General features: G+C 27.3%; 1 protein-coding gene across 1 annotated transcript in view; it reads left to right on the plus strand.

The window, feature by feature from the left end:
• The window catches only part of LOC100168979 (probable G-protein coupled receptor CG31760), a 268,373-nt gene that overhangs the window by 236,826 nt on the left and 8,775 nt on the right, over positions 1-22,772 (plus strand). Inside the window, exons 5-12 of the mRNA XM_029489788.1 lie at positions 1,269-1,392; positions 9,711-9,854; positions 9,954-10,154; positions 15,602-15,670; positions 16,590-16,699; positions 18,102-18,316; positions 18,692-18,830; positions 22,170-22,275. Coding sequence (XP_029345648.1) covers positions 1,269-1,392; positions 9,711-9,854; positions 9,954-10,154; positions 15,602-15,670; positions 16,590-16,699; positions 18,102-18,316; positions 18,692-18,830; positions 22,170-22,275 — 1,108 coding nt within the window. The remainder of the gene's footprint in view (positions 1-1,268; positions 1,393-9,710; positions 9,855-9,953; positions 10,155-15,601; positions 15,671-16,589; positions 16,700-18,101; positions 18,317-18,691; positions 18,831-22,169; positions 22,276-22,772) is intronic.

The following is a 22,772-nucleotide window of genomic DNA, read 5'->3' on the forward strand; positions in this document are numbered from 1 at the left end:
ATATATAGATCCCTACATATATTATACATTTTTTTTGCATAAAATATATGACTGTGTGATAACAACAATAATTCCACAATATGATTTAGCTTATAAAGTGTACCTACACTGGCTACACTGCAATATTGATGACTATATTCATTTGTAAAATACACTGAATATAATTTATAAAATATGTAAAAAAAGTTTTTATTTTGTGGAAATAAAATTTTTAATTCTGAAATAAAGTATAACAATAGTTAAAAAAAACATGATAAATTTACAGAAAATTATTTAAGATTAAAAAGATTTTAGAATTATTATTAAAAGATTTTTAATGTTTAGGGGTTTTTACAATTTAATTTTCTCCGTTAAGTGATATAATTATATAAGTAACACAATATTATCGTCCGATGTAATATTATTTATAATCAATATAATAAAACTTAAAAGTTATAAACTATTACGAAATCATCGTTACTAATGATATATATTCATTTCAAATTGTTAATTGATTTAAATACAAATAATTTCTGACTTCAATATTACTCTTATAAAATTATAATATATGTGCTTCATAAGCTTTATCTGTAGAAGCAGATTTAAATGTTTATAATAACTGTTGCATTTGAAATATCATTATTTTACATTTTGAATAAATAATTAGTAAAATAATACTATATATTATGAACAATACAACAATAGTATTGTACCTACCTGTATAATTTAAAAACTTATACCATTTTTCATCCACAAATGTGTTGGAATATATACATATGTTTTCAGTTGTAGTATTATACTTTTGAGTTCAATTACTTTTTTAACGAGCGTTAATATAATATGTATTATTATTCATCTGCCACTATAACTTTTTATATTACAAATATTAATGTTCTTATCAATGAAAATATTTTAGAGAGCACATTATTTAAAATATATTATAGGTACAGAAAAGATTTGTACTATATTATTTTATAAGTCTGTTAGTATAATGACCAAAAAATATTTGTAAGATTTGTGATGATACAGCTAAGATATGATAAAATTATAAGATTGTGTTTAAATTTTACTTTAAAAAGTCACAAAAATTCTATTATTATTATTTTTTTTTTTATATAAAAAATGTCATTGTCTGACGAGAATGATATTTGAATCACGTGCCAGAGTTTCGTACTTTTTTCCCTTCTATTCAAAGATTTCCTAACTATAGCATTCCACCAGTACAATTATATTATATTCCAAGTAAAATTATAATATTGTAGAATATAATATATTTTGTTTCGTTATAGGGGGACCAGCGGAATCGATATCGACTTAAGGAGAGTGGATATCGACCAATGTAGTTTACCCGAAGGCAGTACAAAGCTGAACATTTTTGCCTCTTCGAATAAATGTAAAATAGACACGACTCAAGTAAGATTTTTATAATTATCATTATTATATTAAATATATTATGATAGTTGTATTAATATTATAACGTATTTCTATATCATATACATAATAACCAGTTGTTCGTAGTTAATTTAAATTGTTACCTACGTCCTACTGTTATGTTTATGTCTATCGTTGTCGTATGAGACTATCTCCGTGTAAAGTTCCTACAACTACGTGTATTGATATAAAGTTTGCTGATAAAGTCACAATGTTTAAAACTACAATCACGTCTTGTATTAGGTACTTATAAATGTTTATTGATAAATATATCGTGAATTTAATATTCACACTGTATTTTCATGATGGTATATAGTCGCCGGTCGTGCACATCACAACATCATATAATAATATAGGCAACAATATTATATTGTATACGTCCATCTAGCAGTGATGACAAAAATTATTTATATACTGCCACGGTAAAATTGCTGTGAATTTTGTTCGTATCCTCTGATCTATCTGATGACGATAGCGATAGTATCCACTGCGTAAGTTTATCGATAATATTAGCATACGTGATACAACCATACGTGACATTTATGAAACGTATTATGTACCCTTTGTAAAAGTTCGTGTAGTGAAGAAAAAAAAACATACACGTGATTGAAAATTCTTGTGCGATTTATCTTTGTGTCATAATAAAAGCAACCGAAACCTGCAGCCGCGGTTTAACGCATAATGGTAGGTGATTGAGTTTGCTCGTAAAATTATATTGTAAGTACGGTCCACATTGTTTGACAGATATTAACAAGTCTAATTTATTATATATTATAATATAAATAAATATATATATATTTTTTTTATCTAAATAACATAGGAATCTATGGCTTAAAAATATTATCACACATTTATTTTCTATTATTAACAATGTATTTACAATAAGTAAAGGTATGTTTTTTAACTTAAATAATTCAGTTGTATAATTTTGTTTCCATTATGAAGCTGAATATTTATTTGATGGTTGATATACTGTTAATAGTCTGGTTTTAGTGCTTCTTTTATCTGTTACTGTTAGTACGAGTATTATGTGGTGTTTATTTTTTATATCCCCATATTTCGGCCATTTTGTTAAGATATGTTTAACTTACTATATAACTGTACTAAACTTCGCATGTTTGAATATTTCACATAATATGGAAATATCGTTTATTTCCATGTAATGATTATGTGTGGTAAATGTGTTCCGTTTTTCGAAAGCGATATATAATAGTACCATATTTCATTTTAGAGGCATGTATGGCCATTTTAAATTGTGTTTTTTTTTAATCATATTTCACGATACGTCCTTGTATTTTATAGTATTCTCATTTGCTGGTAACCGTACAAGTTTTAGAAACTTATAAGTTAAATTTTTAACTTAACTAATTAGATCATATAGATCTCAAAATTAAAAAAATTAAAATAAGAATATTTTATTTTATGTAGCATACACACTACACAGGTTGCAGTGAAAGGATTAATTTTAACAAGACGTGTTTCTGTTTGATTTGATATTTAAGAACATATTATTATTATTATTAAAGTTATTGTTGTTAATTTTTGTTCAGAATTGGAGTGTCGGTAGAGGGGGTCGATTTATTCCACTATGCCCTAAGTACTTATACGTAGACAATTTATCTACCCATCTAGCGAGATTTGTAGATTTTTCTTTGATTAATTTTGGTAAATACAATGGTTGGATTGGTTGCATTTTCGATGTATCTGAACTAGAAAATGAATCGCTGAATATTAAATAGTTGCTATGTATTGTATCTTTTTTTTAATTATGTGGTGTTACCGTTTTGTATTTACAAATACATTGGACGTATAATTGAAAACTCGGGTGGAAGTTTGTAGGTAGGACATTTTTTTGTATTTTCGATTACTTTATTGCTATCCCAGCACTGTTTGATATTTTAGATGTACCTGCAGTGTAAGTGTGTGTACTATTGTAATATTTTTGTATTGTGTTATGGAAACATATATTATATGCACATACTATTGGGTTTATGTTTTCTTTTTTTATTCTCTTGTTTTTATGTTTATGTTGGTTGTTGATATACATTGTCGGATTGTCCGTGGGAGAAAATATTGGGGTTTTCTTCTTACAATTTTCATTAGGTAAATTTGGGATTCTTCAGAATTTTTAATATTTATTCCATGCATTTGTTTGCTGGGTTATCCATATTTTTTATTTGTCTAGCTGATCTATACGACATTGTTGATGTACATGTTTAATGTTTAGTAAATGGTTTATGACAACATTTCCGAGTTATTCATGAAACAGTAAAGTATGCAGTCGGGACCAAAGGGATCTAATATTATTACACCTACCTATATTCTATTAGTAATACGTGTTACTCTCCATGATAACTGTAAATCATTTATTTATTTTTTTGTTGAGATATGCACAATCTGTACTATTTAGCACAATAAGTGTATGTGGTGACAGAACAAAAATACATGAAAATAGAAATAAGAAGCCACCTATTAGTGGCATTTGACTGGGAGTTGTTTGGTTATCTAACTGAATTCATATATTATAACATAGTATATTTGTAAATTATTTATTTTGAAGAAAATATCTAATTGATTTTTTTTTTTAAATATAATCAGACCAAAATAGTAAGAAGTTAAAATAAATAATTATATTGTGGATGTCCACAAATATTATAAATAGTATATACATAAAAAAAAGCTAAAAATACATTTGAATTACTTGGTTATTATCATGACAAATTATATAGGTATCATCACAGTATTTTGATACGCACCCTCCGTTATTTACTTTGCCTATATCGTAGTTCTCCACTTCCTATTTGCTGTCAATCATATACATACATATTATATAACATAGAACAAAAAAACCAATGAGAAGTTGAGAACTACGATATAGGCTGGAGGTGAAGAAGATGTGTATCTACTGCGCAAAACTAGTACAACTGTGATAACACCTATATAATTTGTCATGGTTATTATATAATGGTACCTTATCCCTTCTACTCGGAGGGAAGTTTGGCCAGTCGAAAATTGTGTTTTTTATTCTTCTTAGCTTAGTCTTCTGTTTATGCCAGTGCATTTTCCATTTGAATTTTATACGATCCTTGATTTGGTTTTTTACATCTGCAAATGTTATTATATTTAATTTTTGGGCGTCTGTAGATGTTGCTACTTTTTTGGAATATTTGTCTGCTTTTTCATTCCCTTCTATATTACTATGCCAAGGGATCCAGATGAGGGCTATGTTTGTTCCTTGGATTTTTGAAAGACGTATTTGTTGTTGTATGCTCCTTGCTATGTCTGTTGTGTTCGTAGTATTTTTTAGACTTTGGGAGTGCACTCAGGGAGTCAGAAAGTATTACATTGTTTTTGCGGGAGTTCCCGTATTCCATTATGAGTTCCACTGTCTTCAGGATTGCTATGGCTTCTGCCGTGTAGATGGAGCAACATTCGGGGAGTTTAAAAATGGCGGTAAGGTTTTCGTTAATGATTGCTATTCCCACCCCTTCTTCAGATTTGGAGGCATCTGTGAAATAAAAGTTGTCGTTTTTGTGTTTTTGTAGAATTTCGTTTAGGTGGTTTTTTACATTATTGGAAGTGTGGTTTCTTTCTTGAATTTTGTCAACTCTAGATTGATGTCGAAGCTAGTGTTCCATGGGGGGAAAGTGTAAGGCTGCACTTTGATTATTGAGCTTAGGTCTACTTCATATTCTTTGACGTAACTCGAGAGATCTTTTATATGTTTGTTTGCAGGGTTGTCTGGGTTTCTGACAATGTTTGTTGCGTACACCAGGGATTTTTTGATTCTTCTTAGATCGGGAGGGGGTTCAAATGCCAGATTTCGGATGCTTTCGATGGGACTTGAACGAAAAGCTCCCAAGGCGAGTCTTATACTTGAGTTTATGGAAGTGTCTACTATCTTTAGGTGGTTTGGTTTGGCTGATTGGTAGATTGATGCCCCGTACTCGATTTTTGCTCTAATGACCTGTCTGTGGATTTTAATGAGAGTAGCTTCATCACCTCCCCATGTTACATGGCTTATCATTTTCATAATGTTGAGACCTCTTGATAGTAGTGTTTCAGTACTTGAGTGTTGTATCCAGTTTGTTTTATGTCGAAATATACTCCAAGAAATTTTATCGTGTTTTTATTTGGGATGGCAGTGTTGTTCATCCGGATGTCAATGTGGTTTAGGCCTCTCTTATTGCTGAAGACCATACACTGTGATTTTTCGCTAGAGATTTTAAATCCTGTTTGGGTCACCCATTTTGAAATTTTGTTTGTCGTATCCTGAAGTAGTTTCTGTACAGTTTTGAGATTTTGGCTTCTACACCAGAAGTTAAAATCGTCTGCGAAGAGGTTTGCAATTACGGGGTTTTTTATGGTAGTAGTTTTGTCGTTGATAGCTAGTAAAAAGAGAGTAACCGATAGTGAGGGCCCTTGGGGGATTCCATTTATTTGAGTTTAGTTTTTAAATTGGGTGTGTGCCAGCGTGACCGAGAAATGTCTTGAATTAAGAAAGCATTTGATGTAATTTAGCATGTTACCGTCTGATATTACTTTTGATAGGATTTGCGTCTGTGTCTCCATACCGAGTCATACGCTTTGGAGATGTCTATGCTTACTAGACCAAGGTATTGTTTTGAGGTAAAAGTTTTATTTATTTCTGATTTAATGGTTGTGAGATTATCGATAGTGGATCTATATTTGCGAAGCCGCTTTGCTTGTCCGATATTATTTTTGATTTTTCCAGGAACCATATCAAACGGGAGTTAACTATTTTTTCGAGAATTTTGGCCATTGTGTTTAGGAGCGTGATGGGTCTGTATCCTTCTAGTAAGTGTTTGTCTATGCCTGGTTTATGGATAGGTATTATATTACCCTTTCTCCATCCTGCGGGGATACATTAGTTTTTCCATATGTAGTTATAGATGTTGAGAAGATGCTGTTTTGTTCTTGCGTTAGTGTTTTGTATGAAACTATACGGGATTGTGTCCGGGCCGGGACTTTTACTGTTACATCTTATGAGAATTTGTTCTATCTCTTCCATTGTAATTTGGAGGTTAAGGTTTATCTGGTCGTGATCTTCTGGATCTACAGTTGAATGTGGCTGAATGTTTTCATTTGGAATTTTGACTTCGTTTATAAATTTTTCTTCATATATTCTGTTACTGAAGTTTTTGTGGAAGAAGTTGGCAAATGCTTCTGCTACCTCGGATTGATCAGTTAGAGTGTAGTGGTTGTTTCTTATGCTGATAACGTTGTCTCGATTTAATCCTTTTAATGCTTTAATTTTTTTCCAGACTACTGATGGGTTGGTGTTTGCATCCATGGTTGATGTAAAAAGGTTCCATGATTCTTTTTTGCTGTTTTTTATTAAGAACTTGGATTTTGCTCTGAGTCTTTTGAGTTCAATGAAATTGTCAGAGGTTTTGTTTTTCTTAAAATTGCTTAGTGCCCGGTTTTTATTTTGTACTGCTTCTTTTATTTTGTCGTTCCACCATGGTACTCTTGGTTTCTTTGATTGATTTGTTGTGCCTATTATTTTTTTTGCAGTGTCTGTTATTAGGTCCGTAAAAATTTGGTGGTTTCTCCAATTTCGATGATGTTGTAGTCGAATATTTTTCTTGTTTCTTCTTCTAGAAGATCGGAGTATAGATTCCAATTTGGTTTTTTAGGTTCCATTTTTGTTTGTTTGTGTGTATACTGTTTATTTGTCTTGGTTCTATTTTGATCATGATTGGAATGTGGTCGCTACTATATAATTCTGGAAGTACTTCCCATTCGAGCCTTTGTGCGATTGAAGGTATGCTTAAAGATAGGTCTATGCTTGAAAAATTGCCGTTTCCGAGGTTTATATGTGTTGGAGATGTGTCATTTAGAAGTACTAAGTTTTCGTTGTAGATAAGTTTTTCTATAGTCTTTCCTCTTTAATTTGTGTAGCTTGATCCCCAGATTGTGTAGTGTGAATTGAAGTCTCCCACTATTATGTAGGGTTTTGGGAGTTGGTGTGTGATGTTTTCAACTTCTGTTAAATGAAGATCCGTTTGATTTGGAATGTACATGTTACATATTGTGTATGTATCGTTTTGTTGGATTTGTAATGCCATTGTTTCGAGGTCACTGTTTATGTTAATTTCTTTGGTTGGAATGTATGATTTGACATATATTGTGACTCCTCCACTGACTTTATCTGCTGTTCTTCTTTTTTTGATAAAGCCCTTGTAGCTTTTAAGGGGGGCTGTGGAGTTGTTTTTAAAATTTGTTTCTTGGAGACAAATAATTTGAGGATCGTGGTTCTGAATGATGATTTTGAGTTTCTCTTGTTTTTTGAAGAAGCCATTTAGGTTCCATTGGATAATATTTGCCATTTTTTTTTTTTTTTTTGGGATAGATTAGTGAGGGGTGTTGTTGAAATTTTTTGAGGTTCATTTTTTTTTGTGGTTAGCTTTTGGAGGTTTTTATTGGTTTGGTTGATCACGATAGAGCGAGATCCAGAGGTATTAAGTCTAGATACCGGGAATTTGGACATGTAGGTTTTCGTTAGTGAGTTTGGCGATTTTATGGTTTTTCCGTCCATATCGTCGTTTTTAAATAATTATGCGTATGGTTTATTGTTATAATTACTATGAAAGGTCATTTTAATTACCTTAACTGTTGGCTAGCAGATAAGCAGCGCTATCGGTAAGCTAAAAACGAACACGCGATGCAAACTACACAGAACGTACGTCTGGTTCGGCCGGCTGTCAAACACGTACTGCATATTATGTTTAATTTCACCATTAAACATGTTACTTATCAAACCTACTTATTATACTAAGAACATGTATAGATTGTAGATTTCTTCAAATAATAATAATAAAAAAAACATGTTACTTACCCACCCAATAATATTATTATATACAACTATAATAAATGTTTCGTAATTTCAATTTTGAAAATCTTTTCTTGCTCTTGAATTATGAGTACCTATTTCCTAATTCATATGGAAACTACTGTCCTTGATACACCCTATGTCCTATCGGAATATAGGAATATAGACAAATCACATCGTATGATTATAAAATACATTCATTATTCATATTACAGTATTCATTTAAAATTATCAAGAACTCTGTTAAACAAGTTTAAACAATATAATTATTTTTAGGAGCACGGAGTGGCCGAGCGGACTAAGGCGTCGGTTGCCCACTAATAAATCTGCCAAACTGTGTATAACGTGTTAAAAACCTACAGTACCCTCCCACACAGTAAAAACCAACCAATGGCTTAAGTTGCCGCGGGTTAATGAATAAAAAAAAATATTTTTAATGAAAAGTTGTAAATTAATAAATAAGTAATTCGTTAACAGGACGTATATTTTTGTATTTTATTTAAAATCTATAAATGTTATCCCTATTGTAATTGGTGTAATACACAATAAAAAACCAATAAAATATGTATTATGAGTACAAACATGTCGAATATGAATTTTCTCAATTAGTGATAAATTATCACTGATAATAAACATTTTATTCTGTAATTTACATTTATAGGGTCTTCGTTTCTCTGAAATATATTCACAAATTACTATACGAATCGATCTATAATATTTATATATAAATGTTCAGACCGAATACAAATTGTCAAACAGCATATATGTAGTTGAATAAATAATAAAAACACGTTTTAAACATGATTGGATTGTTAACATTTAGTACACGAACAGTATTTAAACCCACACAGTTTATTTTATATTCACCCATGACTCATCCATATTTTATATTTTATGAGTTAAATAATTAATCAAATAGTAAATAATACTTTAATATCGCATTCAAATAATGCACGAAGAGATCTACTCTTTGTGTTAGTCAATAAATATTTTTCTAATTTTAATATTTTTGAAATGATTTTTTGGATAATCATTATTATATGATATTAAAAAGACACAATTATAATCGCAACAATAAATTATGGTATTTTATGACTTAACTGAGCAAACATAATAGAAAAATATATTGTTTTCATCGTTTTTAAAGATCAAAGATAGCTCAACTGTATTATAAATTAAAGCAAACATATTAAAAATTGATTTGGCAATTTCCATAAAATATTAAAACCATTTTGTTAGTTTTCAATTCGATTTAAAAAATTGGTAGATGAGAATATTTGATTTTAATTGGCTAGTAGGTTGGTTGTATTTACGATAAAAAAAAAATACCATGAAAAACACTGTTTACATACTGTGTGCCTATTTGATTTTACCTAGTTATATACACATATTAATATCACATATTATATATTTTTATATACATTATATCATTTTTTTTTTATAGTGTGTCTCGTTGGCTGGATTTGGCTTTCGTCGTGGAAGTTATAAGTGTGTGTGCCGTAAAGGATATTATTTTCCAAATATCACAAGCACCGAAAAGTCGTTCAATGGCATCGTAGTAGAAGAAGAGTACGAAAAGCTTATGTTGGTGAGTGTAGTGAACGACTTATTCTGAATACTCCCAATAGATGTTGACATACCTATTATTGATCCATTATTTATCTATCTTTTTTGAATTTTTTTTAAGGGAAAACCAAATACGTACAACATCGAAATGAACTTTCAATGTAAAAAATGTGCCGAAGGTTGTGATGATTGCGTCGATTTTAGTCCATGCATCGCCACCTACGACATTATACTTCGAATCACAATACTATTATTAACGCTCCTAGTGATCGGATTTCTACCAATGGTAGCTATATTTACGTTCAAATATAGTGATCTCAAGGTAATATATATTCATAGTATTCAAATAATATTAGAAAAATGCATTGTGTTCTAACCTTTTTTATTTTGAAATTCAAATCACCACTAACTTTGTAATTCAAAGTTAATGATATAATTGTATGCATATATTATTTAGCTACACTTCACATGTTTATAATGACATGGATATTAAATTAGTTATATGAAACAAAATATTATGTTACTTCTATCGATGTTTAGGTATTCTACACGTTTTACGTATCATTTAACAATATTATAATTACATCTATATTCATTATAAGCTATAATATTATAACTGCCAAATAACTTGTGTTAAAAAAAAAATATATACAATAAGCGTTTTATGAGTACCTACCTATATTTTGGAGTTCGTTAATAATCGTTTTATACTCCAATTGCACCTACATAAGAATATATAATAGAAAGCAGTTTTATTTTGACAATTGATCGCAATAAAATACGTGGTCTGTTTCCATAAGGTTACAGTAATTCCCTGATGCCTAATGAACGAAATCATACTTACTTGAAAATACTGGAAGTCACTCTGTTGTATAGTATAGGTTTCGAGGGACCCTAATCAATAATATGGTCACTGTAAGACATCTTCAGTTTTAATTTAACATACTCTAAATGTATAAAATATCGAATGAATTACTATTAAAATATATTTATAATTAGTAATTTTATAACGAAAATAAATAAAACAAACTTGGGCATAACAATCCACGATGGTTCTAGTGTTAGTTCTGGGTTTATTTTTTTACGGTATGTACAGTAATATTATTATTATTTTTATTGGATTTAAGAGTTCGACGACTGAGGTCATTAGCCTGTAAGGTTGGTAGGGTTGATACAGTAGGTTTAGGATGGTTGGTACGATTGGTTGACAACACGTGTATGTATGGCAATGTTTTTGTGCGGGTGGTCACCCATCCGGGAATTAGTGGCAGTGGCTGTTACTTACTCTCATTACGTTGCGTGACTGATCGCAGCCAACGATTCACGCCAAGCCACAGTAATATTATAGTTTACGGTAAAAGATAACGCACTGTATGTCAGTAACATCAACCTAACTTTTAAACAATTTATATAAAAATTGTACGTGATTACTTGGGTTTACTGATTCTAATAAATAATTGTCTGAAATATAGATTATAATAAAAACCTTGATAAAACTTACTTGCGAAAAGTCTACCACTGCAAACTTTGAAGCTTTTTTCAAATAATATTAGTGAACTTATAGGTGGATAACATTCAATCTAAAAGCCTAAACAACTAACAATTTATAAAGTTACTTTCTTTCCACTTGTGTTATTTTGAAAACGTATCTACCAATAGCATCTATACTAAATAGTAAATATGAATAAACAATAAATATATTCTCTTATCTCTGATTTATTCGGTTTATATATCAACAAGCGAAACATATTATATCTAACCAACAATATCTTATGACAGCTTATATTGCATTATTCCTCTCAAATTTCAAGCTTTAATCACCCACCTTGTAGTTGATTTCAAACTCCGTTGGGTGCCCTATATTAATCATTTTAAGCACATCGTATCCTGTTGTGCCAAAGTATTTTATTCCATTACTGGCACTTGGTGGGAACTCGTCTATCTGTACACTCAACATATTATATACTTTAGTCACTGGATTTTAAATGAATGCTATTATAAATGTACAGTACAAAGACATTATTATATGTATTTTTTTTTTAGTCATTCTGGTGCTTCGTATCTTTTACGAAATTAATTTAAAGAAAAACAATGATTTATAATTACTTACATATTATTAAGTACATACTATTATCAGTTACTTATACAGGACAAATACATAAAAGTCACATTGAACTTGAAAAATTCACTCTGCCATAATTATATTACTATAGTATAGGTATCAACTATTAAATCTAGTATACATTGTGTCTTCGACATTGAGTAGGTCACTGTAAAGGATGTGTTAATTTTTGAATCAATTTCATCATTATATATTTATATACGAAAAACGATTCTGAATGGAGACGGTTTGAATTTTTCCATTAGTAATATTAGAATAGGTTGATCTAATTTTTAATAAAAATAAATCTTTTATATTGCATACTAATAATTTAATGTTCTTACAAGCAGAACGCAACGAATTTTCGTCAGGCATTACATTTTCAAGCATACAAATATTTATTAAGATTTATGGAAAAAAATCTAAAATCTATAATGTCTATAAAAAGGTATAAATCAATCTAAATATTTTGGATAATTCAATGTGCGTATGTTACATAAGTAATAGTGGAGTGTTCTAAGTTTCCAGGATTATTATTTTTTTTATTTCAGCAAAATAACAAAACTCGTTTAAGGAGAAATCATTATTTTAAATGTAAGAATCGATTGTTTTCAATATTTTAACTTGGAGTTGCTCATATAAAATGTATGTCCATAGTGGCTTAATGCAATTAGACAAGTTTTTAGTAAAAAAAAAGTTATATTTTGTCAAAATCTAGTTTTGCGTGATTATTCCGGTTAATCATTAATTATTATTTTTTAAGTACTGAGAATTGTTTAGTTATTACAATTTGATACAATATTCTACCACCAGAAACCACCTTCAAATAATTTAAAGATTCAAGTTTTTTTTACTGTTCCAAAAACTGGGGACAAACACAAACATTTAAAAAAACACACACAAGATTGTAAATTTAATACGTCTATTGCTCCACTAAGAAACTAAAAAAAAAAAAATAGTTTTATCAATAATTGTATTGTATGGATTCAATGTATTATATTTATGTAACATCGATATAATTATTGTATTATATTATATTACATTGAACATTTTTATGGACCAAATATAGACCTAACCACATATTGAAATAGATCGTGCAAATATGACTTTATACAAGAATAAAATACAATGTGGAATAACTGCCAATAATTGTACATTATACATAAATTTCCTTTCGCATAATAGACATTTCTCACCTATTTTGTAAAAAAACCACTTTAAGACAATGAAAGAGTATCATAAAGACAGTACCCTTTGACAGCGGGTTCTGGAAGAAAGATAGAGAGCTGACTTATGTTTTAGATTTTTTTTAGTCGATGAAGTAAATCTTGTTTATCATCATATACGTCAAAGGTTTTTGGATCCATCACATATCAAGTTTTTCCACCTTTTTAGATTTAGAGATAAATAAAAAATATATATTGGTGTTAAAGATGTTCTAATAATTTTGTTTTTTTTTTTTTGTCTGACCTCTGATTCAAAAATCAAAGATGTTATTGTCATTATTAATTAATTAATAATTATTATGATTAGAAAGTAATAAAATATCTTCGTTAGGGTTAATATAATAATATGAAATATTAAAACTTTGTTGATTATAAATATATTTAAAGTTTTAACTTTTTTTTTTAACAGAAAATCAATATTTTTATATATATTATAAATTTATAAATACATAACTAAAATAAATAAGAATATATTATTTTAAGAGGACGCTACGCATGCATGTGTTGAGTAAACTTCCACAAAGATTTCTGGCACATTATATATCCTGGTGTATTACAATCCGAACTGGGTTACACCAAAACGAGATTATTAATTGATAATTTTTCCGTGTCGAAGTCATATTATACAGCTATTTCCAAAAACACCAGATAGCACATTATATCTAACCCACTGTAAGTTGGAAAAAGGACCAACTTGGTTTAACTTTGAAACTTTAGAGTTAGAAATTATACTCTTGTGTACGCACAAAGCCTACCTGATAATATACTATTCGCATATCACATTTGTGTCTCACAGGCAACGCTGGTCGGGATGGATATAGCCTATAATAATATGATGTAATCACTAATCAAAAGTATCCTGACTGACTCACTGACTGATAAATGTAGAGTCTAGACGATGATAGATTGAGGCTTGCAACTTTCACGGTACCTTCGTACCACCATGAAAGTGTGCACTAAGAAAGCATTTTCCAATATTCGCATTTTAAAGTGCTATACCTTATTTTTTTTTTTGAGACTCAAGATGGCGATGAACATTTTTAAGTTTTGAACACCATTACCACCGAATATTAAATAACGAATTGAACAAAGTTTGAATCATATAAAGTTGGCATTTTTAACAGGAATCTAAGCGCACGGGGTTAGCTAGTTTATTTATAAATTTAAAGAAAAATGAAAAATTTTTATTAATAAATAGTGTTTCTCACGGTTTCAGCATGCCTACTGTGCTTCAAAAAATTTAAATGGTTTAAAAATAGTGAAGATTGTATAATTAACTATGGGTACCCAAGTCTTCTCATAGTATATAATATATAAAATATATTTACATTATGTCAATGATATAATTTCAAGTATATTGAATATACAATTAAGTAGGTATAAAATTTTAAGTTTAATACCGAAATTGGGTAAAAAGTTCTAAGCGAAAAAAATCACTTTCCGCAATTCATATCAATATTCGATAAATATTGAATTTCCTTCTGTCTAAAATGACTGACTGATAATGTTCACAAAGTGCTCAACCATGTTTTCATGTCATATTTCAAGAGCTTATAGGTTAAGGAACTCACAAATAAACTAAAAATATATGGACGAATACAATGCCGAAGATTATATAGGCGTAGCTATAGTAGCGTCACATACATGATGATGTATTTAAGAAAAATGTTACTCCATAGAAAATATTTTAAAAAAATATTTAAGAAATGTATGTTTAGGTCTTTTATATATTACTTCATATAAAAAATTTAAATATGTTATTTATTTATAAATATTAAATTGCTTTAGGTACATTATTTAATAACTGTTTTCAATATTATAACCAATAAATATATTAAATTTTCGTGTTATACCTATGATTTTTATACGACGTACTTTTGGCCAGTATAATATACCGTACCCTATAGGTTGTAATATAAAAATAAAAACATGCTTTAAACGTTTCATAAATAATTTAAAATTATTTTGTAATGTAATATAAAATATGCATTTCTATGTTGAATTAAAAAATATATAACTTAATCAGAAAATCATTTTATAAATCTTCATATTATACTACGTTGTATAGATGGTTTTATTTTTTAAGTAAACAATTTATTTGTGAATTGGTATAAAATATATAATATATCAAACGAAAATATTTATTTTCTTAATTTCATTATTATAAATACGTGTAGGTATTTGCTGAAATATCTCAATCTTCTATTTATTTAAATTCAATGAAATTTCATAACAATGACAACATTTAAAATAACAAAAAAAAAAGATAGATCAAAAAAGAATAATTGATACTGAAATTGTATTATAGCAAATACACGTACTTCGTACTATAATATCAAACTGTCATCTTGTATTTTTTTTAAACTTTTTATTGTGTACTGTAAATAATGAATATATTGTTCAGAAATTGAATTTGAATGAATTTCATATTTTATGTTTCAGATTGTAAAAGCCGCTAGTCCAGTGTTGTTACAGATTATAATCTTGGGAGCTTTTTTTATGTATACAACGGTAAGCTATGACGACACCGAAGATCCAACGTGTAACAACGTTTTGATTAAAAAAAAACGTATCAATATTGCAGACATTATCTCATAAACTAAAAAAAAAAAATTACAATTTACAAAACTCTTTTAAAACATACTTTGGAAAAGGGGTCTATGACACTATGGAGTGTGGTTAAAAATCCAATCTCAATTTTTAGTAGAGTTCAAATATTTCAAACTATCTCAGTTTCAAAATATTTCACTCTCAAATCTATTAATTTGATAATTTATTTAAATTTTAAATTTTAATACTTATTGTACTCATAGGCACGGGGGAGGGGGAGCATAGCTACTAATGGTTCAAGTACACAACATAAGAATGTGAATCAAATCTTAGAAATAGCCTATGATAGTTTCAATCTAAGAATGTAACTAAAAACAAATTACGGGAGGCAACCAAATCCCAGTGGAGCTATTCCCCATTTCAGGTCCCACAATATTCTCATATTGTAGGTTAGAAATAATTAAGTTTCAAGACCTTCTTTGGTTTTCTGTTTAATTATATTTATTTTTAAAATCGAAATTGAAGTTTCACTAATATGTGTATTATTTTATCGTGGACCATTTAATCGCAGATATCAGTGTATTCTACAATGTTTAAATTTAACATTTTAAAAATAATGCAGACGTAAACGATTAAGCCTATATTATTGTATTGACCTAATCAAGCTTGAATCAGAATACAAAAAAAATATAAATTACCTATACGATAGATTAAAATTTAAGATTTTCACTTAGAATTTTTTTTACTCAGGCACTATATAGGCACTAGCTGACTTAGACTAATTTCTAAAAATAAAATTGAACCGTTTACTCACGAATATAATTACAATTATAGTAAAATTACCAATAGTGTTTTTATTATTATATTTTATTTTTTGCAGATCATCGTCATGTACCCAACACCAAATCTAGTAACGTGCACTGCACGGTTTTGGCTGAGGGAAATTGGATTTTCCCTCACATACGGCGCACTCATGTTGAAAACTTGGAGGTGAATTTATTCGCTTACTTCCTTTTAATAGTAGGTCCCCTGTAGTTTCGGAAATAATTCCTTGTTAAAGGTTCTGTTTTCCGCTTAGCTAATAAATAGCCATTTACTTCTATCTTCAACTTTAATCCGCTGTATCCGTTTATTGGGTCCCTAACTTGATAAAATATAATTTTGCCTCGTTCAAATGTGTTTATGCATATTTATAATGTGTTTATTGAACCCGAATTATTAGAATAATATTATGTTATAAGCATATTCATTAATCAGTCATGGACTAGTCATACTCATAATAATAATTATGACAATCTAATTATTATTTTTATCACAATATAATATAATATATATTCGTGTATAATATTAAACACGCTTTGAACTTAATTTAATTATATCTACTGTGCTTTGTTAAAATTATTAGCATGAATTCTCTCATTGTGATAATTATATACACAGAGATTGTCAAAGAACTCTTATAAATAATATATTTACATGCTAAGCGTATCTTCCTAATCATTAATCATTACAATACTAAAGTAAATAATATTATTGTACCTCATCATAGATAATATTGTTATTGAAGATACAAGGAGCAAAATTAAATTGAATTATGAATGAAATAATTGTCATACTAAAATTATTTTAGTTTAACGTCAGAAAGTTAAATAATTTTTTTTTTTTTTTTGTTTATAATATGATAATCTTTACTAATTTTTCTTTGATTTGACTTAATCCAATGTTTTGTGTAGTAAAAACTTTTTAAAGCTATTAAATTTTATATAGAAATTAATTACAACTTTTTTGATAAAACCATTTTAAATTTTGACATTGACTATATAATGTGAAATCAATATTTTATTCCAAATGTATTTTAAAAATAACATTGTTGCTCATTTCTACTTATTTTCTAGTCATTAATTATTCAACTATGATATTCAACTCCTAAACTCACATAGTGTGTGTATACTAACAGCATACATATAGGTATTAGGTAATACAATTGAATCAACTTTTTTTTATTTTCCTGATCCTTATAGTTTAATACTGAGATGTAAAATATATATTCGTGTCGGTTTTGAGTCGTGCAACTTTAGGATTTCCATGTCGACAGCAAAGTACAATTGTTGATTTTCATCTTTGTCAAATATTGACAAGATAATTGACATTTTATTTCATCCACAGAAAATAAATAAATTATGGTATTCTTTGAAGTTTAGTTCCGTCTATAAAATATAATAATTTGTAACACATATTATACACTACACATCTAATGCATATAATAAAATGGTGGTTTAACATTAAAATTTTTGGAGTAGATACAAAAAGATAATTTAGGTGTGTTTTTAAATGTTAATTTATTAATTTACATCATTACAAAACAGCAATAGTTTTCTTATTCCATTCACAGAGTATCTCAAGTGTTCAAAGTGAACTCAGCGAAGACCGTTCGCATCACTGACAAGCAGCTAATTAAACTTCTGCTTCTAATGATCGCATTTGTCACCGTAATACTGTTCATCAGGACCATGGTGTCTCCACCACACACGATTGTCGGTCGCACAGCAGACAACCTTAAAACAGATATTTGTCCCACAGATTGGTGGGATCACTCGTTTTCTATTCGTAAGTATTCATTATATTTAATGACTCTATTACATCACTACTAAAGTACGTACTAATGAAGTAATACATTTGAACATCAAATCTAAGAATCTGTCCAAAACACAATATTTTATCGTATATTATATTATAATGCACAATGTTCATAATAAAAATTAATTAGCAGAGTGAAAAATCTCGGACTAAGTCTAAAAATAAAGTATTATTGTTATTTATTATGATATGATATTATGTTATATCAATTTATATTTAATTTGTTTTTATCAACAGCTTATTTTGATCAATAATAATATTTGTATTGATATTTAAAGATTCAAATATTATTATTGATCAAATATTATGCAGCATGTTTTTTTTAAAATGTTTTCTTATTTTTAGTTGAAGTTTTGTTCTTAATTTGGGGTATCCGGTTGTGTGTAATGGTTCGAAAAACGCCGTCTGCTTTCAATGAAAGTCGGTTTATTTCTATAGCCATATATAATGAGTTTATCATGTCCGTATTTCTCAATGTTTCCATGTAAGTATTACACAATTTGTCACAATATATTAAATTACTAGTTGTAATATATACATGTATTCATGTATAAAGTGTACTGCTGAGTTATTAGATTTCAAATTGTTTAATATATAACTTAATAATAATAAGTAATAATTTGGTACAATAAAAATGAAACTAATAATTATTGTCTTATTCAAAACCCCATTTTGAATAAACTAATAAATTACTAAATATAATTAATAGGTACTGGCTATTTTCATAATATTATAATATACTGTAGGTACTGCCATATTTGATATTTTGATAGTAGTGTAAGTAAAGTTAAATAATAATGTTATAGGTACATTATAATTTGTATCGATTACATTTTATGTTTATTTTAATTATAAAGTTTTTATAAACAAAAATCTTGAGAATGAATGATAATAGTATTGTTAGATTTAAAAAAAAACTTTATCACGAATAACAGTTATATTAATTGTATCTTAATAATATAATATTTGTTTTATCAAAGACAAATAATATTTTTAATCTTAAAATACATATATTTTAATTGTTAATGGTATTTTAATTTATGTTAATTATTAATATTGTACTTAAATATTCTTAAAGCTTTAGTTTCGTTAAATAAACCGTTTGTTAAATTTATTTTTAATTATATTTATGGTCATTAATAATAGGTTAATATTATGATTGATGAAATTAAAATTTAAAAAAAAAAAATAATAATTATCAGAAAGTTATTAATCATATAAAAAAAAAAACTATTTACGTGTATATACCTTTTAATTTTTTGAAATTCCATCAATTGCCTTGAGCAGTATAATAACCCTAACTGTTGAATATCCAACGTGACAAATTATTGTTAGTATTTTTTTCGGAAACTAACCACTCGTCGTTATTCGTTCACGAAATAAATTTGATGAAAATCAATTGCAATATTATAATGTAGAGTGTGCCGAATGCTGAATATTATTACATGTTGGATTTAATTTTGTTTCAAAGACTTCAGAGCATAATAATATTTTTTGTAATTAATTAAAAAGTATTAAAGGGTAGGTTATTTTTAGTTAAATATTTTTATATTAAAAAAAAATCCAATTTGTATATATATGACATCAATATTGGAAAAAACATATTATATTTTTCTATTTATTTTGATTGTTTAGTAATATAGTTGTGCAAACTTCACAATGTTTTTTGAGAGAATCATCTGGAAAAGTTAGGTACTAGAAAAAAGTAGTGTCAAAAACACGTTCTTAGACAAGTATATATTTTTTTTTTATTAAATTGAGCTCCATAAAGAATTTTTGTTCGATGTACTATTGCTTTAACATTTTAAGACATCTGCACCATTGTGCTTTTCCTATTTCGCGCTTTTTATACACATATTTTTTTTAAATCAATTTATTAATTTCAGAAATTTAATATTAATGGTATTAGTTATTTTCATATGTTTGTTGAATTCAGATATTTACACAATACAATTTTAATAATATTCCTTTCCCGTTTATTCTGTAAACAATGTGCACTCCATTTGAAATGAGTGGATTTAATTTAATAGTCTCGTACAAATACATAGGTATACACGACACATAAACGTTAATATAACATAAGTATATTATAGTGTATTGATGAGCTGAAATAATGGAATAACATTTAAATAATTCATGCAAAGTTTAGATTAGTTTCTAGCCACATGACTGCATACACTTTTTACTATTAACGGTATACCTATTATTGACATTATTAGCATCAAAGAATAATTATATTTCAATTTCTTGCATGTAATTTAAACGGTAAAATATTTCAATTTAATCTTTGAATCTCAAAACATGACGTCATAATATTATGTTAAATACCTATAATAGCATAATGATTAATGAATAATTATGTTATTGTATTCTATAAATACTGTAACATAACTGAACTTAATTTTGCAGCACCAATATTTGCCTGCATTTGGCCGTTCGAAAATACAAAATACAAATTGTTAGCGATGTTTTATAAAAATATGTGAAATTGATTTAGTGAATTCGTATGTGTTCTGCTCATTAATTTCGTATTCAGTTTTTAATTTATTAAAATTTTATAATTGTTGTCCATTGAACGTACGATTCGAAGACTGAAAACATATTAATAATATCTATCAGGTATATTGATAAATGATTTCAAAAATAAAAATAAAATGTTTAGTTGAATAATTTTATTTTTATTTTTATACTTCATCTAATATCCTAATAACATATATATATATAGATAAAGATACATATATTGTATATTATATAGATTGATTATTTTATAGTGAAATAGGTAATATTTTTAAAAAATTATACATTGGCACAATTTTGCATTCTTTAATGATTCTCAGTCATTGTACTTTAAATGAAAAAAAAAAAACAATTATTATTTATAAATTATAATAGTATTGTATATTTTAGTATCAAAAATATAAAGCTATAAAATGTTGCACGTAAATTGAAAATCCTGGTATTCTGGTAAATCTTGGTATTCTCTACGTTTCCCAAAACAATAATATATTTTGTAAATTTAAATAGTCAAGTTTTGGTACTAGCTCTTACCGATATTTAAGTTTACAAAAACTCTACAGACTTAAATTTGATGCATCATAAAGTAACAAATTACTTATAACACTTTCTTGTACAAAATAATTATTAAACTTAAATATAATTAATAAATAATAAATAATAACTAATTGTTAACTTAAATTAATTAAATATTATTATTTTAACTTAATAATATATATAAAAATATATTATATTATTATTATTATCCTTTTCCGATTTACCTTGTCACTTTTATAATATGATATACATTTTTTGTTTCTTTTTGTAATTGTTGAGATATAATAATTTATAGATTAAAATCTGATTAATAAAAAAAAAATTATTATTTTTTAAAGCTGTTTAACTTCTACTTTTCCTAAATATATTTACTCATAATACACGTTTTTTTAAAAATTAAATAAAATCATTCAAATTGTTCTTAATTACAATAATTGTCCATATATTTCAATAATATACCGATTGTGTCGGGAAAAATATGTTTCCAGAATAGGTATATTTTTAAGATAAGTAGTTAAAGTCATTATCAGATTATATTTAATATATAAATAAATAAATTTGATCAATATTTCTTTTATTTAAATATTTCTTTTACATCTTATCATATATGTATACTTAAAATTAATCTCTATTATGGTTTAATACTAAAAAGTATTTTTTTCTTTTAACTTAAAAATGACTTATTTATGGATATATTATGGTCTTATGTCTTCACCGTGTATATATGTCATATAATATACTTAATAAAATATATATTTTAATCAATTTTCAGGATATTTTTAAAATACCCAGCTAATCCAGATTTACAATACGTCATATTTTTTTGTCACGCTCAACTTACAGCAACCGTATTACTGGGACTTTTATTTGGCAGTAAGGTAAAGAAAAAAAAAATAGTACAAATATACTTAGTTTGAGTAGTTTATAGAAAAAAAAAGCATGACCAAGAACTTATTAGTTATTACTTATTACCAAGTGTTATATTAATTAGTTTTTATTTTTCAATCGATGTGTAATGGTAGGTAATTTTATTATTCAGGGGAAAAATGTATTTCACATAATAATGCTGTAGTTATGTACTTATCTCTTAATAAGTTGTTACAACTTACAAGTAATGTTAGAATAATGATACAAATAATAAAAATTGTAAGTTTATAAGAAGTCTTGAAGTACCCATAATTTATTAAATATTCAAATATATTTTGCAAGTTAAAAACAAAATATTTATTTTACATAGGTAATGCTAAACTGTTTAAAAATAATAATAGTCTGTTTATATTAATAGTATTACTATACAATTACCGTTATTACTTAATATTACAAGTAATTTATATTATATTTGATCTATCATTTAAAATATTAAATAATATGGAAA

The sequence above is a fragment of the Acyrthosiphon pisum genome, chromosome A2 (assembly GCF_005508785.2).
Source record: "Acyrthosiphon pisum isolate AL4f chromosome A2, pea_aphid_22Mar2018_4r6ur, whole genome shotgun sequence".
NCBI lineage: Eukaryota > Metazoa > Arthropoda > Insecta > Hemiptera > Aphididae > Acyrthosiphon > Acyrthosiphon pisum.